We start from the raw sequence: 19590 nt of genomic DNA, 5'->3' as shown, positions 1-19590 counted from the left end.
GATTCAAGGGCATTTAGCGGATAAAGCTCTAAATCTTTAAAGTCACGATTCTGCATAAATTAGGCAAAGGGGAAATGCTTTATGAAGGCTATTTGAAGCAGACGCATCAGCATTCACACAGGCTATTCAAATATTGACGAGGCTTCAAGTGCCTACCTTGCCTCGGGATCTCTTCGGTTGTACAATGTTGCAGATCGCTGTCCAGTGCTGAAAGGACGCTCGGAACAGGCAGCACAAACGCCGCGAGCCTTGCGGGATTACACAAACGACGCCACCTGCTATGGCGGCGTTATACTGCGGTGACAATGGCGCTTCCTGCGCATTAATGCTGCTTTCCAAACAGCGCTTCGTCAAGCTCAGTGCGGAATGTCAGTCGACAGACTCATTCTAGGCACGAATTCCCTGACGGGTTTATTATTTTAACCTTCTCTCTCCCAATGTCTGTCCGACGCGCAGAACGTCTTCTCTTTTATGCAGCAAATAGACACGTCGCTGCGCCAATGAAAAACGTCGAGGAATGATCGGAAGCGCACGAAAGCATCTCGTGAATGGCTGCTCGGTTGCAGGTTAGGCCCACCTGAGCCCCGCCTCCTATTTACATGCGTGCTACTGGCTTGATTTGTAAGTCACGCGGCACGACTGCCCATCGACTCAACAGGGGAGGTGCAAAAGGCGGACAGAAAATATGTACTGTGTATCATGCATACATACATAAATATTCGCATACATACATACATTAAGTGCCAGCCGTCAGCATATGTGAGCTAGGTGGTTGCCTAGGGAGCCATCTAGATGAGGGTACGTCAAATTGCTTTGTGGTAAAAAAATAAATAAATAAATAGATACTCGGTTTTAGGGCAAATACGCATGCAGCGCTTTCCGTTTTCTAACATATCAAGTGGGTCTTTAAAAAAAAAAAAAAAAATAGGGTGCCATTTGTGTCCCCAGTATAGATTAAGCTGTATTTTCACTACAGTTGGACAAATACTCATTCAACTTTTTTTGTGCATAATCAATTGCCGTCTATTAAAAATGCAAGGGTACAGGCCCCCAAATTCAGTGTTTTTTTTTTTATTTTTATTAAATACATTTAAATTAATTTATTTCTGATAAAAGGTTGTAATGGAATATTTCTATGTCCCCAGTGTGTTTCATTCGAATTCAGTCCATAAAATAACTAATATAAGTAGGAAAATCAAAAATTGTAAAATAATTTACAAAAATTAAAAATAATTGTTCTTATTTTATTGTCCTGGATAAAATTTAATTAATAATCTTTAATTGTGTGTTTTTAAATGTATTCATTCACCCTGAATTGGTTGCCAGCCAATCGCATGGCACAATGAGACAAGTTATACACACTCATGCCTACGGTGGACCAGGACATGGACAATTTAGAGTGTTTCGTCAGATCACCACGTATATTTTAGGGATGTGGGAGAAGACCGGAGTCACTGGAGAAAATCCACACAGGCACGGGGAGAACATGCAAACTCCACACAGTTAGGCCAGAGCCCGGGACCGAACCCTTGATCTCAGAACTGTAAGGCGGAAGGCCATCGCAAAAAATAACAAAAGATTACAATAAAACAGCACTGTACAATAAGTTACTAAGAAGTTAAAAGTCTGTGATTGCAGGACTGGTTTACCTTTAACCACTGCTTGAGCTAGTTTTGAAGGTTCGTATTGTGAGACGTTATGTGGTAAGCAATTTTATTTTTGGGAAAATAAAAGAATAACATTTTTAAAAACTAATTTTGGAGTTTTATGGAATACGTTCAGTGTGGTTGATCAAAGCATGTGTACTCTTCGATATGCTACGTATAAAAATGATGTTCATTATATTCAAAATCTCTGAACCCGTGACCGTGAGTTAGATCACGACATGCTCGTTATTATTAAAAATAAACAGCAACTGGACGCACTCAGGTAGAGAGATTGTCGGTGCCAGGATTAGTGATCAGGTAGCACATAATATGCATCAAGTTTTGTTTGTCAGTGTGGCTGTATGTGTGTTCGTGTTTTATGGACGCCCAAATGACTGGGCGGATTTTGACAAAATTTTACACAGTTGTACTTTATGTGTCTGGGAGTGTTCTTAGATGGGTTTGATCTCTGTATGCCTCCTTTGAGTGCACAAAATTAATTGGAAACTTAATTAGCATAGTAAATGACACTTTTCACATTTTCATCCAAGCAACGCTGGGCCATACTAGTAGAACATAATGAAAAGACAAATAACGAAAATGTGAAACCTTACATTTCGAGTGAGGCGATGTCTGAAAGCAAACATGACATGAATGTGGGCGTAAAAACACTTGTCAATATTTTTGTATCACAGAACATATTTCAGAAATCTTAGTTGTTGGTTTTGTTACCCAATTCTGGTCTGTCACATTTGTCTCTTCCCCGCAAAAGTGATGTGTTTTTTAGGTCATCTATAAGGAAAAGAAAGAAAAGTAAGGGACACTTTTAAGCATTAAAATTTCAATTTATCTATTAATCAATTTGTTTCCATATTTCATCATATATCCACACTGTCATACTATTTAGGTAACCTTATACAATTCTCATATCTTCAAATAATGCTTTTTGGACTATTGGTCAGGACAATTCTTATGCTTACTTAAACATCCCTCAATTTACTTACCAGCCTTGAGGAGAAGAGTGACTGCAATTTGCAGTCTGAGGTCCTTCACTGCTTTTGCTGTGGCAGGAAAACTTATAGGTTGCCCTTTCAAGATTCAGCAACCTGAAAAACAGACTACTGTTACCAAACTATTTCACTCAGAATGCAACACTCAACGTTAGACAAAACACAAAAATGGTCGAAGGTCGCTTCAAGACAACTTTCACCCGCCTCAAATGATGACCAAACGTCTTTTTACCTTTTTACCTAGAAAAGGCTTCAGTTGACTCTTCCGCAGCCGCTCGTCCATCCCCTCCATCGTCTGGGCCTATCATGTCGAGTCACCAACTTTGTGTTGTGCATTTATTCTGCTTCTTTTCATTAAACTATGGTGTGCTATCTATTCTACACTAGGTGTGTCAGAGCAGTACAGTCCTACAGTAAATATGAAAAATGATACTATTCCCTGATTAATTGTATTCCATGTGTTCGAGTAATGCAAACAGTTAGACGGTGCCTACGAGAAACGGTACCATTTTTCCATTTCCCCCTCAGGAGCCCTGATAAGGTGATTAACTTTACTGTTTCAAGGCCACTGAGTGACGTCTGCCTAAACTATAGTTAAATGAATGTGTTAGACTAATGCAAACAATTATATGGTGTGTGAGAGAACGGTACCTTTTCCCCTTCACAAGGTATTTACAGTACCATAGAGTTACAAATCAACCAGTTTGTAGATATTTGTGTACTTTGTTTTTTTGTTTTTTTTTTTGTTTTTACAATATATTATCTTCAAAACATTTTTGGGGATAAAATTTTAACAGAACAATTCCAGTACAATATAGACAAGTTTCCGAGGTACTTCCGCTTTACTTGCTTATGTCTGCATACAACTTCCATTTTCAATTTTTTTACCATTGACCTCAATGGCGCCGGAGTGGCATCACTCACTAAAAACCCTGAAAAAAACATGATTTGGAAATACCGCATCCCTCTTCCATCTCGACATAGGAAGACAACATGAAGAAGTGGCCGAGGGTGACCACAAGTAAAATATTATCATTAGTGTTGCACCGATATCATTTTTTGGCCCCGATACCGATACCTGGCTGTGCAGTATCGGCCGATACTAATACCATACCGATACCACCCCGATTATATATATATATATATATTTTTTTTTCTTTTTCTTATTTTTTTTTTTTTTTTTTTTCCAAAGAGCTACATAATTGGATGTGAAATCATTGCTATCAAGGCTTTGTCAGGCTGTTGCTTACCTTTGCAAAATAGGAAAAAGTACACTAAACCCTAGTAGACAACAGTTGAATAAACCTTCCGCTCTCAAAGGCCAAAATAGTGCTAAATTTGTGAAATTAATAAAACATGTATAATACTAGCCCAACAGTAAGAAAGTAAAAATAAATTCATAATAATAAACTCTGAATGAACTGAATAAACTTTTTTAAACCTCTCAAAGTCCAAACAGTGCAACTTTCATGAAATTATTGTCACATTCTGCTGCTGGTTAGATTGTGTTTTGTTGCTGGGCGTGGGGGCGTGGCACTTGAATCCAATGGAGGCTCATCAACGCAACATTTAAGCACGGGTGATCTCAGAGAAGGCTGCCGAGATATTTGCCTTGCTGATCGCTATTTGACATCTGGCACAATAATCTCGCTACATTTGCTTGTTATGCCCCTGCATTGGGTTTTTCTGTTAGTGTGCTGCTCTCGTTTGTAACCGCTGCCTATCGTCTTAGTTTGTCCGCCGACCTGCTGTCATGGACTCCTTTTGTTATTTCTACTGTCCCGCGATCGCGTGTTATTTTTTGTTTGCAATCATTAAACCCTTTTATGTATCCCCCGCTTGTTGTCTGCTTCGAGGTTCAACCTTGTTTCCGCATTTGCGGATGCTAACAATTATAAGTAATAATAATTTACCACAGCATCCCGTCTCTCCTTTTTTTCGGGAGGTGGGAGTCCCTTATTTCTATTTCTGAAAGGTGGCAACAATACTTTGGAAACACTTCCCAAATTACTGCGGCATTTCTTTCAGTAAAAGACAATAAAAGTAAAGTAGACGAAGTGAACTGACCAGAGATTGTTGCTCCGGTCCAGCGGCCTTCTTCCTCTGGATAGCAGTCCTGCTCTTGCAGGCTCAAACTCGTTGTGTTCGTTCACGTTTCGTCCTCAAATGTTTTATCAAGTTCGAGGTATTAAAACTGGCCGATTTAACTCCACATCTCCAAACTTTCAGGCCGCAAATCTTGCATACAGCCATTGATTTTAATCGAAGGGATTTCTATTTGGAAATATTTCCCGACCGCCGCCATATTTCCTGGTTTGTTTTTCGTCCATATGAAAAAGCCCCCTTTTGATTGGTCAGGAGTGGCTATTGGCCCGCTCTCATTGGTCTGGAGCAGGCCAATAGCGATGGCTGCTTGGTGTTCACGTGTCATCACACAACACAGAGTGTAGTGAGCGCCAGGAGGAGAAAAAGGCTGTGGTCAGATGTTATAATAAGGGACCGGTAAATGGTATCGGCGTCGTCTTTGTTGGTACTCGCCGATACCGATACCACCATTTCGGGCCGGATCGGCGCCCCCTGCCGATACTAGTATCGGTATCGGTGCATCTTTAATTATCATACTTTATTGACTCTATGGCAGTGGATGGAGACGGGGCGAGAGTCTGGGGCTGGAGGCGGTGGCTCGCCTCGAAGCGGACCGTCAGCTCGATCACGAGATCCAACAACGAGCTTTTTAACTGCAGCAACTTTAAGATATGCTATTGGAGCTGGGATTACCGAGGACAGCGGTCTGGATGCCACGGAGGGTCTCCGTGATGTCGGGTTTTAAATTTGGAGAACATTTCTCATATGCTCAACCTTTGTTAATATTTATCTAATAATTTTGTAAATTGTGATTTATTGACCTGTTTTGCACATGCACCAATAGTTTTAAATAAAACAAGAAACGGAATCATGTTGTCCAAATGTTTTATCGCAATCAACGTCTGCAATAAAAAAGGAATGACATACTACTTTTGTTTATACGTACATACCTTGTAGCATTTCCTTGTAACAACAAAAATTCTTCATTCACAAATGCAGATACTTTAAAAAACAAACAAACAAGCAAACAAACAAACCTTGTTTTAAACATTGGATGAATGAGTTTCTTCTCTGGTATAGGTCTCTAAAGTTGCTCAATCAATCAGCAAAAAACCCTCAATTTGGTGTCATTGTTTGAGAGAATTAATATTTCTTTTTAAAGTCCTGTGATCGAGAGTGTAGGGGTGGGGTGGCGGGGTGTGTCTGTGTGTGTGTATGAATGAAAACATGGCAATTAAGTAAGTTTTTGTAGATTGTGATGTAGAGTGTTATTTGTTGTTTCTTGTTTGTATAGGCTATTATATTATTGTGTTACTATTAATAATAAAAGTTTGTACGGCAGCCATATGAATGGAATGCTCTCATGGCGATGACGTTAGCGCTCGCACACTTCACAGTCGTTAGTAAACATTTGTTTTATTTTTATGTATCGTTGATTGTTCACCTTTGTCTGTTTATGATGTTGATAAAAAAAAAACTGCAAACGTGGCGGAACGGCGGCCATTGCTTCATTTTTTTTTATTTTTAAATTTTCTTTTATTGACAAGCGAAGTTATACAATTATTTACACCTGACAAAATAATAACAATAATTTTAGAAAAAAAAACTTCATTGCTTGGAGTGGGCGGGATTTGTTGTCTTCCGGGCTGAGGAGTTTTTTGTTGTTGTTTTTTTTAATTGAAAATTACAAAAAAAAAAATTATAAATTACTAAAAATTGTATACAGTATTACAAACAAAAATGCATCATTGGCTGTTGCCTTGTTAATCTGCATTGCCCTCTAAGGCCTGACATGAGTACTACATAATTTTCATGCAACATTGTTCGAATGGAGACGGTGTTCGGCCATTCCTTACTACGCGGCGAAACGTCCAACACAATGCTCAGCGCGCTTGCGCAAGCATCCGCACGCATGCGCACATCGGTTAGAAGCGGCGAGAACTCACTATTTTTGTTTTTAGGTTTTTAGAACATTTTTACTGCCTCAAAGATACTTTTTGCATGTATTACCCTCTAATACTTTTAACCATTGTTTTTTTTGTGTTAGCTTTGAAGCAGTTGACCACCTTAGTCACGTAGCGAATTTAACCATCCTTATTTGATATAACTACATTTAAGTATTTTCTTCAGGCATTTTTTAGTATGTTATGCCTGTATGCATCTAAACAAAACAAGTTTAGAGCGCACGGTAGTACTTTGGGTGTCAAATTCGACTAATGTAGAACGTCTCGCCGATGTAGCAGATTTTGGCAGAACAACGGTCCTTACGGCTGCATGCTTTCCCCCCCGAGGTCCAAGCGCTCTTGTATTCTGTTCGGGTCAAAATTCATCTGTTTTCAAGATTGGGTATGCAAAAATCAATGGTACTTCTTACATATCCTAATTTGAAAACGGGTCAATCTTGAGCTGAAAACAATATACTGCGAACGTGTAGTATTTTCCGGCTGAGTTAAATCACAAGACCAAGATCGAATTTAATCCACAATATAGTTAGCTAGAAAAGGTCTATCAAAACTTCTCTTAATTTTAGGAGGGGGACACTCATCTGTAGGATTACCAAGAGTTTGTTTAAAGAATATATGCACTAACGAGATTAGCATGCTTTTAGGTTTAGGTGGCAAAAGGGTCATGTAGCTTTCCGTATTTTTCTCCATCATTATTGAAATCAATATTCAAAACATACATTTTATGTTTGATTGGGTTGTCTCTTTCTCGGATATTTACGCATTTCATATGCTACCACTAACAGACGCAAAACCTTTCTGACTGACTGACTGAGAGACAGGCATGCATACGTAGAGCGCTCTAGATGCGCTCTGTGTGCCTACCGGGACGGCCGTTATCACTTGTCGGCCATCTTATGTCAGTTCCACTCGCTAAGCATAACAACAAACGGTCTTGTTTTTCGTTCACGTCAGAGATACAGTAAACTAACGGCATAATTAGACCCCCCCCTCCAAAATCCATTCTGAATCAAAGTCACGTTAATACGGTTCGATATGAATAAACAGTTTGAATATCCATCAGGATTTCGCAAAGTTAAGTTGAGAGTATTTTAGTGGAGAAAATTAAAATCACTCACCTTAGGTTTGCTGCAAAAGAAGAGTCCACTGCTTTGAGATGGCCGCTGATTAAGAACGCAGCCGAGTTCGATTTTTTGCGTCCACGGCCTTTTCTTTACAGGCTTGTACTTCGTCCTCGTACTACACCCAGATTTGAATAACTTTCCTTCAGCATGTTCATGTTGAAAATGAAATTAATAAATACGACAGCAAAGCGCTTTTGTTTATTAATTGATATTTAATTCAATTAAAATTGGAATAACTTTTGTTTGAATACATTCAAAAAACGAATTAATGTGTTGTTGTTTTTTTTAATTATTATTATTATTATTTTTATCTTTCTCATGTTTATATTCATATTAATTTTTTATAGTATGTATGTATGTATGTATGTATGTATGTATGTATGTATGTATGTATGTATGTATGTATGTATGTATGTATGATTTTGGCACCTTTGGTCCTCCATATTTGGTATGGTCGAGTACGACATACCCAGCCAATATGGCGGCGACAAGACACGCCCAGCGGCACACAATGGGGTATCTATCTGATGTCTGTGCGCAGAAAAGGTGTTATGAACGCGCAGCAATCTGACGTTTGAGCCAACCCAGAACAAAACACGAAGTAATGGTCCGGGTAGTCCTTGTGGACATATTGCCTTTCATTTTTTACTTCCTCTTCACCTTTGTAAGAACGACACTTGGAGACGGTAAGTGATATATAGATTATGGGGGAGTACGTTAGCTAGGTGGCTCAGCTCGACTCGACAAGTGCATAGGACAAGAGGGTGACTTCCTCAAATTTTGATGACATACACACACACACACGAACGCACCCCCCCACGTCCATATACACACACATATATATATATATATGTATTGTTCAGCGTTGTCTTGTTATATATAATTCCCGAAGCTTAGTTTAGAATGATTTTGTTTACAAAATTACCCCAGTTTATGTTCGCATTTTTCTTACTGCACAAAATATTCTTGTTTTGTATATTAACGTTTTAAACTATGCTGGACAGATATTTTATTCTAGTAATTTTTGAAAACCAATTGTATTAAAAATAATATTATGCAGATATTTTTTTCTCCATATGCTTATATCACTCAAATGTACACTTAATTAATTCAGGTTTGAGTAAAATAAAAAAATAAAATAAAAAAAAATCACTTTACACATATAAAAAACAACTAAAGGGTGACGATTATCGGGCCGGTGGCCTGCTTGAACGGCATACTTTATCAGAATAGCATGCCCGTATGCCAGTGTGACAACTAAGTCTTCGTGCGAGTAACGTCATGACAGTAATATTCTAAGTATGCTACAACAATGTTCTGTTAGGTGGTGAATCATTTTAGAATTGGAAGACAATTTACGTCCTTTCCTTCACATTTTAAATTATTCACAAAAACAACCGTCCTTTTTTGTTTTATTTTGGACTGGTACAATTGATCAGAGAAGCATTCCTACCAGTTCAATTCAATTCAATTTTATTTGTATAGCCCTTAATCACAACAGATGTCTCAAAGGGCTTTACAGAGGCAATATGATACACAATTAGAAATGAAGCAACAAAGTTGAATAGATACAGTTCAAATCCTGGGTATCCCCTATCCTTAAGACCCTCCATGCCGGCAAGGAAAAACTCCAAAAACTCCAGAGTCAATTGGGAGAAAAATGAGAAACCTCGGGGAGTACCACAGTCAGGAGAGATCCACTCCCAGGACAGATAGACAGGAACCCCAGAACTGCTAATGGGAATTAGCAGGCGAAGTTACAGTCCGTAAAAATGCAGTGGAGCAAAGGAGCAAGAAGAGGTCCATCTAGCCAGATGAGACGGGGGTAGCAGCGAGGACGTCTATCCAGCCAGGGGTCCGGACAGTCAGGAGGCTGCAGCTGAAAAATAGCCCCTCCCCTCTGGGGAGGGGGGAAAGGGGACACCGGGTGACTAGTGATGAAGAGACTAGACAACTAGATATTAACATTGGAAAATAGAAATAAAGTAAGACAAGTGGTAGGTAGAGTAAGAAAAGGAGATAGAACTCAGCGGCTGTACTTCCCCCAGCATTATAGCTTCTAGTGCAGCTTAGACTAAACTGTGTGTCTACTCCGACCTCAACTAGCCTGACCATAAGCTTTGTCGAATAGGAACGTTTTTAATCTAATCTTAAATGTGCAGACTGTCTCGGCTTCTTTAATACTAGCTGGAAGCTGATTCCATAAAACGGGCTTGGTGGCTGAAGGCTCTAGCTCCGACAGTACTTTTATAAACCCTGGCAACTACCAGTAGACCTGCATTCTGAGATCGGAGTGTTCTGTTGGGGCGGTATGGAACCAGGACATCGGTGAGATAAGATGGCCCCAACCCATTAATGGTCTTAAATGTAAGAAGGAGTATTCTAAATTTAATTCTAAACTCGACTGGAAGCCAGTGAAGTGCCTGGAGCACAGGGGTGATGTGCTCTCTTCTATTGGTTCCTGTTAAAAGTCTTGCTGCTGCGTTTTGGACTAGCTGAAGACCTTTTAGAGAACTTTTAGGACAAGCTGCAAGTAGGGAGTTACAGTAATCCAATCTCGATGTAACGAACGCATGAATTAATTTTTCTGCACCGCTTTTAGATAAAATGTTTCTAATTTTGGCGATGTTGCGCAGGTGAAAGAAAGCCGTTCTACAGGTTTGTTTAATTTGTGCTTTAAACGATAAGTCAGGGTCAAATAAAACTCCTACGTTTTTAACTGTGGTGCTGGAGGCTACACTTACATTTTCCAGAGTGACTATCTGGGCAGCTAAAGAGTCTCTCACACTTTTCGGGCCTATTATAAGGACTTCTGTCTTTTCAGGGTTAAGTAGAAGATAGTTAGTGCTCATCCAGGTATTTATATCTCGGACGCAGGTGCTTAGTTTTTCCACTTGCCTGACCTGCTCAGGTTTAATTGATAAATACAGTCGTGTGTCGTCAGCGTAACAATGAAAGTTAATGCTATGTTTTCTGATGATATTACCTAGAGGAAGCATATACAGCGTAAACAAGATGGGCCCGAGGACCGATCCTTGCGGCACACCATAACTAACTCTAGAGTACGATGATGATTGCTGGTTTACATTGACAAACTGGTGCCTATTAGATAAATATGATTTAAACCAGCAGAGGGCTGCTCCTCTAATGCCTATGTCACATTCTAGTCTCTGCAATAAGATATTATGGTCGATTGTGTCAAAGGCTGCACTCAGGTCCAACAGAACCAGGATCGAGACTAATCCAACGTCAGCGGCAAGTAACAAGTCATTAGTTACTTTAACTAATGCAGTTTCAGTGCTATGATGAGCTCGAAAGCCAGACTGGAAATGTTCAAATAAACTATTGTCCTGTAGGTGCTGACAGAGCTGTTTAATTACCACTCTTTCAAGGACTTTGGAGAGAAATGGTAAGTTAGAAATAGGTCTATAATTGGCCAAAATATCAGGATCAAGAGTAGGTTTTTTCAAGAGCGGTTTAATAACTGCATATTTAAAGGACTGCGGCACGTAGCCAGTAACTAATGAGGTATTTATTATATTTAAGATAATGTCAATAGTTAGAGGCAGGGTCTCTTTAAAAAGTTTGGTTGGGATTGGGTCTAGGAGGCACGTTGATGGTTTGAAGGACATTATAATTGAAATTACATCGATTTGGTCTACAGTGGTAAAGTTATTTAATATTTTAGAGGGGTTTATAGGAGATTCTGAATTCTTTGCACTTTATCAGACCTAATAACTGGAAGTGATTCATATATTTTATTTCTAATAGTTGCGATTTTATTGTTAAAAAATTTTAGGAAGTCATCACAGCTAAGGGTGGTTGGGATATAAGGTTCTATTGAGCTGTGACTGTTTGTCAGCCTTGCTACAGTGCTGAACAGAAACCTAGGATTATTTTTGTTTTCATCTATTAAGGATGAGTAATATCTGGTTTTAGCCGTACGCAAGGCCTGCTTATATGTCACTAAACTGTGTTTCCAGGCAGAGAGGGTGTGCTCTGTGTTGGAACGGCGCCAAAGTCTTTCTAATTTACGTGTCGATTGTTTAAGAGAGCGTGTTTCAGCATTATACCTGGGAGAGGCTCGTCTCGGCTTGACAAACTTTAATTTGGGGGGAGCGACGACATCGAGGGTAGTACGAAGCGTAAACATAACACGATCAACAAACTCGTCATTAACAGCAAGGCCGGACATTATTCCTTCATAATTAGATGACATGGGGGCAGATATAGGCTGAATTATCTGTTTATACTCTGAAACAGAGCGATCACCTAATGTCCTTTTCATCTGAGTTCTAGTCACTAGTGGCGGATTATCTTGAAGCACAAACTGAAAGGTAATTAGAAAATGATCAGACAGTACGGGGTTGTGGGGATGGACACTAAGATCATTAATCTCCGTACCGTAGGTTAAAATCAAGTCCAGGGTGTGCTTGCGACTATGAGTTGGTTTATTTACATTTTGAATGAAGCCAGTCCCATCTAGTAGGTCATTAAAGGCCTTACCAAGGGAGTCACCTTCATCATCAACATGTATATTAAAATCCCCTACAATTATAATTCTATCCCAGCTTAGCAAAATACTAGATAAAAAGTCAGAGAAATCTAACAAAAACTGTGAGTAGGGACCAGGGGGACGGTAAACCACTATGAAAAGAACTGGTTATTGGTTCTTCCAGTTAGCATCTATAATTGATAGTGCTAGACTTTCAAAGGAGTTATAAATGTAATTAGCTTTACTTTTTGGGCTCATACCTAAACAAGAGTGTGATATTACTGACACCCCCCCCACGGCCCGTGCTTCTAGCTGTGTGAAAATTCACGTGACTTGGGGGTCTGGATTCATTAAGTCTTAACAAAGTCATCCTGCTGAAGCCAAGTTTCAGTCAGGGCCAAGATATGAATATTATAATCCCCAATTAAGTCATTAACTAACAGAGATTTGGGCGAAATTGACCTGATGTTTAATAATCCGCATTTTATATATTTATTAAGAGTTATTTTATTTTCACTGCTATCAGGGGCTATATGTATTAAATTCTTTGGTCTCGGTCCTATAGTACTCTGTTTTCTCCTGTTCACTATAAGAGGCACGGACACAGTCTCTATCTTCTGTCCTGAATGTTGGATTTGTGACCGCTCGGAAAGAGGCGAGTGATCACTACTACCAGAGTTGTGTTTTACACTACAACACGGCGCCTGGGCCCCCACTCTGAAGTGTCACTTTGGGGGACTAAGTTTGGCGGCCAAATTTCGAGTTAAGAGAGCAGCACCGTCCCAAGTCGGATGAATGCCGTCTCGGCGCATGAGCCCGGACTTGCCCCAAAACGCGTGCCAGTTATCAATAAAGACTATATCGTTTTCTGGGCACCATCTAGACAACCAGCGGTTAAATGATGAGAATCTAGAGTACATCTCATCATTGACCAAATTAGGCAGAGGACCAGAGAAAACTACGGTGTCCGCCATCGACTTAGCAAGTTTACACACCGAGGCTACGTTTAATTTAAGCACCTCAGGGCTGATCGATATTGGGAAAAAAACTTACATTGCAACTTTTGGGGGGTGTGCAATATATACTGTATTGCATTATTAAAAATAGAAGAATTTTCGCCAGATGACTTGAATAGCTTTGTTTGGGAAGACTTTTGTTGACTTATCATGATCACATTCATACAATACAGTTGACTCCAGGCTAAGGGGATTCATCTGTGAATTATGAAGATTGATGTATATCAAAGGGATCCAGGAGGCCATGTCTTAGCACACTTGCTGCTTTTATGAAGCAAAACAAAAGTTTACGTGTTCAAAAGAAAAAAAAAAACAATGACATGTTCTGCGATAGGACTATTGCGCAAGCACATATCACGATGGCGATGTTCAAACAATATATTGTGCAGGCCTAATTGCTACGTACTGTATACTACGACAATGTTCCAGTGTTTGCCAGAGTAGCATTCCTCTGTATGCTTCGACTATGTTCTAATACATTGGTTTTACCTGTATTCGAGGACATTTTACACCCCACCCTTCAAATATTTAATCATACATACATACATTCATCATTTCATGCGAACAAATGTTACCAGACTAGCTCTCCTAAGTATGCTACAACGATGCTCCAGTAACTACGTTCTGTTTTGACTTTCCTTTATTGCCAATTATGTCAAGCTGATTTTAACATGTAAAGCACCTTGAATCATTTTGAATTAAATTGTGCTATAAAAATAATATTGCCTTACCTTGCCTAAAACATGGATTTAAACGTCAATTTATTTGTTACATTGACATCTCTTGTAACAGAACTACAGTGGTACCTCTACATACGATCGCTTCGACACACGAACTTTTCGACATCCGACGTAAAATTTGACTCGCCATTTGTTTCTACATCCGACGACATGCTCGAAATACGACGACAACGGCAGCACCGCAGACGAATGCACGGCGGATTTTCTTGTGTGACAAATCAACACAGGTTTCAGAAAAGGTTGGTACAGGTGGTGAAACAAGGAAAAAGTTGACGCTTACCTTCTAAATGAAGATGCAAATGACAGAAAAATATGAGCGTAGGGTGGGCATCCGTGAAATGGCTCAACAATACATCTCCACGGTCCTCCTCCGACCATCGTTCGCCAGTCTTTATAAGTTACGCTGACAATTCTTATTGTGGTAACATCTACAGAGAAATCGCCAGCTTCGCCACGTTTTCATCATTTCTTTCACAACTTATTCAACACAAAACGCCTGCTGTCTGCCGCAATTGACGATGTTCTCAAGAAAGCATTGAAAGCGAAAGTAAACTTTCACCCGCTCCCCTCCCTCTTAGTCACGTCAGCGCCGCGGTGCCTTCAGGTACAGAAAAAAACGTCCGCCTTATTAGAACCAGTTTCGTTACACTATTACAGGAATTATTATTATATTATTAATCCGATTTTTATTTATTATTTATTTGTTTTGCTATATGTAATTGCCATTTGTAATAGTACCAGCAGTATTTTTTAAGGATTTAGTGCAGGTTTTTGGGCTGTGGAACGAATTAATGGAATTATAATGTATTCCTATGGGAAAATCCTGCTCGACATACGACCATTTCGACTTACAAACAAGCTCCTGGAACGGATTAACTTCGTATGTAGAGGTACCACTGTATTTAAAAAAAAATGAAATATTTGCAGAACATTTGTCCCACGACATACAGTGGACATTGTAACCATAAAATTTGTCACGGTAGAAGACCAAAGCAGTGAATCACATGATACATTGAACTTTGACATTAAAAAATTATATCATCTTAATTCTCCAGCTCTGTGGAATTTAACAAAAGTATCGTGGTGTTGTCCTGCACATTGTGAATGGGTCCACCACGAACAAAAGTCACACTGCACCTTAAAAGTGTAAAAGTAAATAAAATCACATTAGTGAAGCCACACATTATTTACTGTATGAACAAGTCTAATGCAAGCCTTTACGAGTCATTTTACCATATCGATGCTTTATTCAGCATCATATTGCAGCATTGTAAAGGACACACAATAGTCAGCTAATTACTAAAATGTAATAGTGGAACAAACATAACAATGCCAGGAGATTGACTATGGTGCTGAAAGCATTTTCCATCTGTGCTGTGCACTAACCACATGCGGCGTACACTATACTGCACTTCGTTTTCTGTATCAAAATTCAAATATATGGAAGATTTCTACATCATGTTACTGCTGATGTATACCTGCTTCAACGACGATCATCAAATAGTTTAAAGATGCTGTGAATAATACTGTAAATGTGAATACCCAATGTAGGAACGCAGAACTTGACCCATGGGACAACTAATAGCAGGTTTTACAATCCGAAAACGGTTAAAAAACAAAGAAAACGCTTAGCTCCTTTTGGGTGTTATTATAATTAAATGGAAAAAAAAAACATGTATATGATGAAATGTACAGTGGGGCAAATAAGTATTTAGTACACCACTAATTGTGCAAGTTCTTCCACTTGAAAATATTGGAGAGGCCTGTAATTGTCAACATGGCTAAACCTCAACCATGAGAGACAGAATGTGAAAAAAACTCCCAGAAAATCACATTGTTTGATTTTTAAAGAATTTATTTGCAAATCATGGTGGAAAGTATTTGGTCAATACCAAAAGTTCATCTCAATACTTTGTTATGTACCCTTTGTTGGCAATAACGGAGGCCAAACGTTTTCTGTAACTCTTCACAAGCTTTTCACACACTGTTGCTGGTATTTTGGCCCATTCCTCCATGCAGATCTCCTCTTGTTTTGATGATGTTTTGGGGCTGTCGTTGGGGCAATACAGACTTTCAACTCCCTCCACAGATTTTCTATGGGGTTGAGATCTGGAGACTGGCGAGGCCACTCCAGGACCTTGAAATGCTTCTTACGATGCCACTCCTTTGTTGCCCTGGCTGTGTGTTTGGGATCATTGTCATGCTGAAAGTCCCAGCCAAGTCTCATCTTCAATGCCCTTGCTGATGGAAGGAGATTTTCACTCAAAATCTCTCGATACATGGCCCCATTCATTCTTTCCTTTACACAGATCAGTCGTCCTGATCCCTTTGCAGAAAAACAGCCCCAAAGCATGATGTTTCCACCCCCATGCTTCACGATGGGTATGGTGTTCTTCGGATGCAATTCACTATTCTTACTCTTCCGAACACGAGAACCTGTGTTTCTACCAAAAAGTTCTATTTTGGTTTCATCTGACCATAACATATTCTCCCAGCTCTCTTCTAGATCATCCAAATGCTCTCTAGCGAGCCGCAGACGGGCCTGGACGTATACTAGCTTCAGCAGGGGGACACGTTTGGCAGTGCAGGATTTGAGTCCTTGGCGGCGCATTGTGTTACTGATAGTAGCCTTTGTTACTGTCGTCCCAGCTCTCTGTAGGTCATTCACTACCACCCCTGTGTGGTTCTGGGATTTTTGCTCACCGTCATGTTATCATTTTGAGGCCACGGGGTGAGATCTTGCATGGAGCCCCAGATCGAGGGAGATTATCAGTGGTCTTGTATGTCTTCCATTTTCTAATAATTGCTTCGACAGTTGATTTCTTTACACCAAGCGTTTTACCTATTGCAGATTCAGTCTTCCCAGCCTGGTGCAGGTCTACAATTTTGTCTCTGGTGTCCTTTGACAGCTCTTTGGTCTTGGCCATAGTGGATTTTGGAGTTTGACTGAGTGAGATTGTGGACATGTGTCTTTTATACCGTTAATGAGTTAAAACAGGTGCCATTAATACAGGTAACGAGTGGAGCCTCGTTAGACCTCGTGAGAAGAAGTTAGACCTCTTCGACAGCCAGAAATCTTGCTTGTTTGTAGTGACCAAATACTGATTTTCCACTGTAATTTGGAAATAAATTCTTTAAAAATCAAACAATGTGATTATCTGTTTTTTTTTCTCCACATTCTGTCTCTCATGGTTGAGGCTTACCCATGTTGACAATTACAGGCCTCTCTAATCTTTTCAAGTAGGATGTTGGAATTCGCCCCCCCAGAGCCACATGGAAACGGCGACAGCCGAACTAAGTGCCGCTCTGCTGATGTCGCCTCCGCGTGAGTCAACCGAGAAGGCGGAAATTCCGCGCGTTCACCTCTTGTGTTAACCCTTTGTACTGACTCCATTTTCCAAAAGTTTGAAGAAGGCTCACCGAAAACAGGTTGACCATTTACTCGTCGACAATGGTCAAAAAACAAGGCAAAAACAGAGGACGGAGGAACCATACTGAATCTAAAACAAGGCTACATAGAAAAGTTTCTGAGCAGCGAATCTGTGTTATCTCAGTGTCCAGTGTTTTTCAAGTCCGTGGTGGAGTAGGCCGGGCCGAAGGTGTGGCTGAGTGTTGTTTCGGGACCATCCCTCTGTGGCCGGTTTTGGGCGGTTAGGTTCGTCCGTGGATGGGACGTGGTTGCCACAGCGACTGACGCTGGTCTTGACGTCCCCAGCGTCCGCTATCAACTTTGTTATCTGGGCTACTTGTTTTAGGACAAAACGCGCTCCTCTTTGTCCTTGTTGGTGGTCGGGAGAACTGATTGCAAGAGTTGGTGCGTCAGTCTTGCTCGTGACGCACACATTGGGCTTCTGTGATAAGATGCCGTTGTGTATCTATTCTGCTTCTTTTCATTAAACTATGGTGTGTTATTTATTTTATTTTAGGTGTGTTAACCCATAAGAACCCACGGTGACGCCAGATATGAGAAATAAATATGAGAAACGATACTATTCCCTGATTAATTATATTACGTGTGTTAGAGTAATGCAAACAGTTAGACGGTGCCTACGAGAAACGGTACCATTTTTCCATTTCCCCCTCATGAGCCCTGATAAGGTGATTCACTTTACTTTGTCCATGGGCATGGAGTGAAGTCTGCCTAAACTATAGTTAGATGAATGTGTTAGACTAATGCAAACAATTATATGGCGTGTGCGAGAACGGTACCTATTCCCTTCATTCCCCCTCACCAGTCCCAACAGGGGATTGTGAAAACATGGATGTTGCCTTAGAACTTAGCCTTAGCAAGTGGTGGAAAAAAATTTAGCAATTGATGAACAGTTTAAACAGGGATGGGCGAAATTTGCAAGTCTCCCTCAGGACTCCTGTAAAATACCCTTTAAAACAATTTACTACCGCTTCAAAGGGTTAATCCTTGGTTGTCTCTGGTCATGTGACTATAGGCATCAGCTCACAGTGACTTCTTTGTACAGGTGTATTGAGAACGATTTTTCATGATCAATTAGGCGAGCTACCAATCAAGTTCGTCCTGCCGCTAGGAAAAATGAGATATACATTGAGTTAAATTTGGCCCCATAGATAAAAATAAAGTTGGTCTTTAGTTAGGAAAAAATGAGAAACACACTAAGCTAAATTTGGTCTAGTAAATAAAAACCCTTTCATTAGGAAAAAGTGAGAAACACTCTTAGTTAAATTTGGCCCAGTAAATTAAAATCCTTACATGAGGAAAAAGTGAGAAACGCACTGGGTTAAATTTGGCCCAGTAAATAAAAATCCTTACATTAGGAAAAAGTGAGAAACACACTGAGGTAAATTTTAATCTACTGGGCCAAATTTAAGTCCCCCCTTGTCAACTTCTGTAACGTTAAGGTCAAACACCACCTGTAGTAAGAGGGAACTGTGCGCAGCCCTGAACAAAAAGGAATGCAACAGAGTACAGTGTGTCAAAAACCTCTGAATGGCCTTTGAATGGCTTTTAAAGGAGGAAAAAAGAACATCACTGACAAACCGCTACATCTAAAAACATAGTACAGCAAAAAAACCATTCCCCCATTGACTAGAGAATGGTAAAATAGCGGTACTGTACAAAAGCGGAATGTTGCAATACAGAAAAACTTGGACACAATGAAACTCGAAATAAACATCTTCACCCCTTACCAGTTGTTGAAAATGATGGACACAGACGCCTGTAGGCAAACTTTATTCCACCCCAGTTAAAGAAAACTTTATTCCACCCCATTTACCAAAAAATGAATAAATATCCTAATTAAAATAAATAAATAAATAATAAATTTTCAATGGAACTTGCACAATTGGTGGTTGACTAAATACTTATTTGCCCCACTGTATCATGAATCCGTTGTTAAAATCAGTATTTTGCTTCTCCGGTATACCATTACGATGACTGGAAAATTGGTTCGTGTCCAATATCCTTCTGTGCATGCACGTGGATGCGCTGTAACGAGAGGTATCATCATATGATGGGCATCCTGAAATGTTGGAACACC

The 19590-nt window shown here is 39.9% G+C and overlaps 2 protein-coding genes across 4 annotated transcripts in view; one reads left to right on the top strand and one right to left on the bottom strand.

Annotated features, from left to right (window-relative positions):
• The window catches only part of LOC130929732 (dynamin-3-like), a 161687-nt gene extending 161187 nt beyond the window's left edge, over nt 1–500 (bottom strand). Inside the window, exon 1 of the mRNA XM_057857156.1 lies at nt 157–500. The gene's annotated coding sequence lies outside the window, so the exon portion shown is untranslated. The remainder of the gene's footprint in view (nt 1–156) is intronic.
• Nucleotides 501–8359: 7859 nt separating this feature from the next.
• The window catches only part of pgap6 (post-glycosylphosphatidylinositol attachment to proteins 6), a 91710-nt gene continuing 80479 nt past the window's right edge, over nt 8360–19590 (top strand). For all 3 annotated transcript variants that reach the window (XM_057856696.1, XM_057856695.1, XM_057856697.1), the window contains exon 1: nt 8360–8515. In XM_057856696.1, coding sequence (XP_057712679.1) covers nt 8434–8515 — 82 coding nt within the window. In that variant the 5' untranslated portion in view covers nt 8360–8433. The remainder of the gene's footprint in view (nt 8516–19590) is intronic.

The sequence above is a fragment of the Corythoichthys intestinalis genome, chromosome 14, assembly GCF_030265065.1.
Source record: "Corythoichthys intestinalis isolate RoL2023-P3 chromosome 14, ASM3026506v1, whole genome shotgun sequence".
Classification (NCBI taxonomy): Eukaryota; Metazoa; Chordata; class Actinopteri; order Syngnathiformes; family Syngnathidae; genus Corythoichthys; species Corythoichthys intestinalis.
Note: the sequence above shows the minus strand (reverse complement) of the source record. Positions and strands in the feature narration are given on the sequence as shown.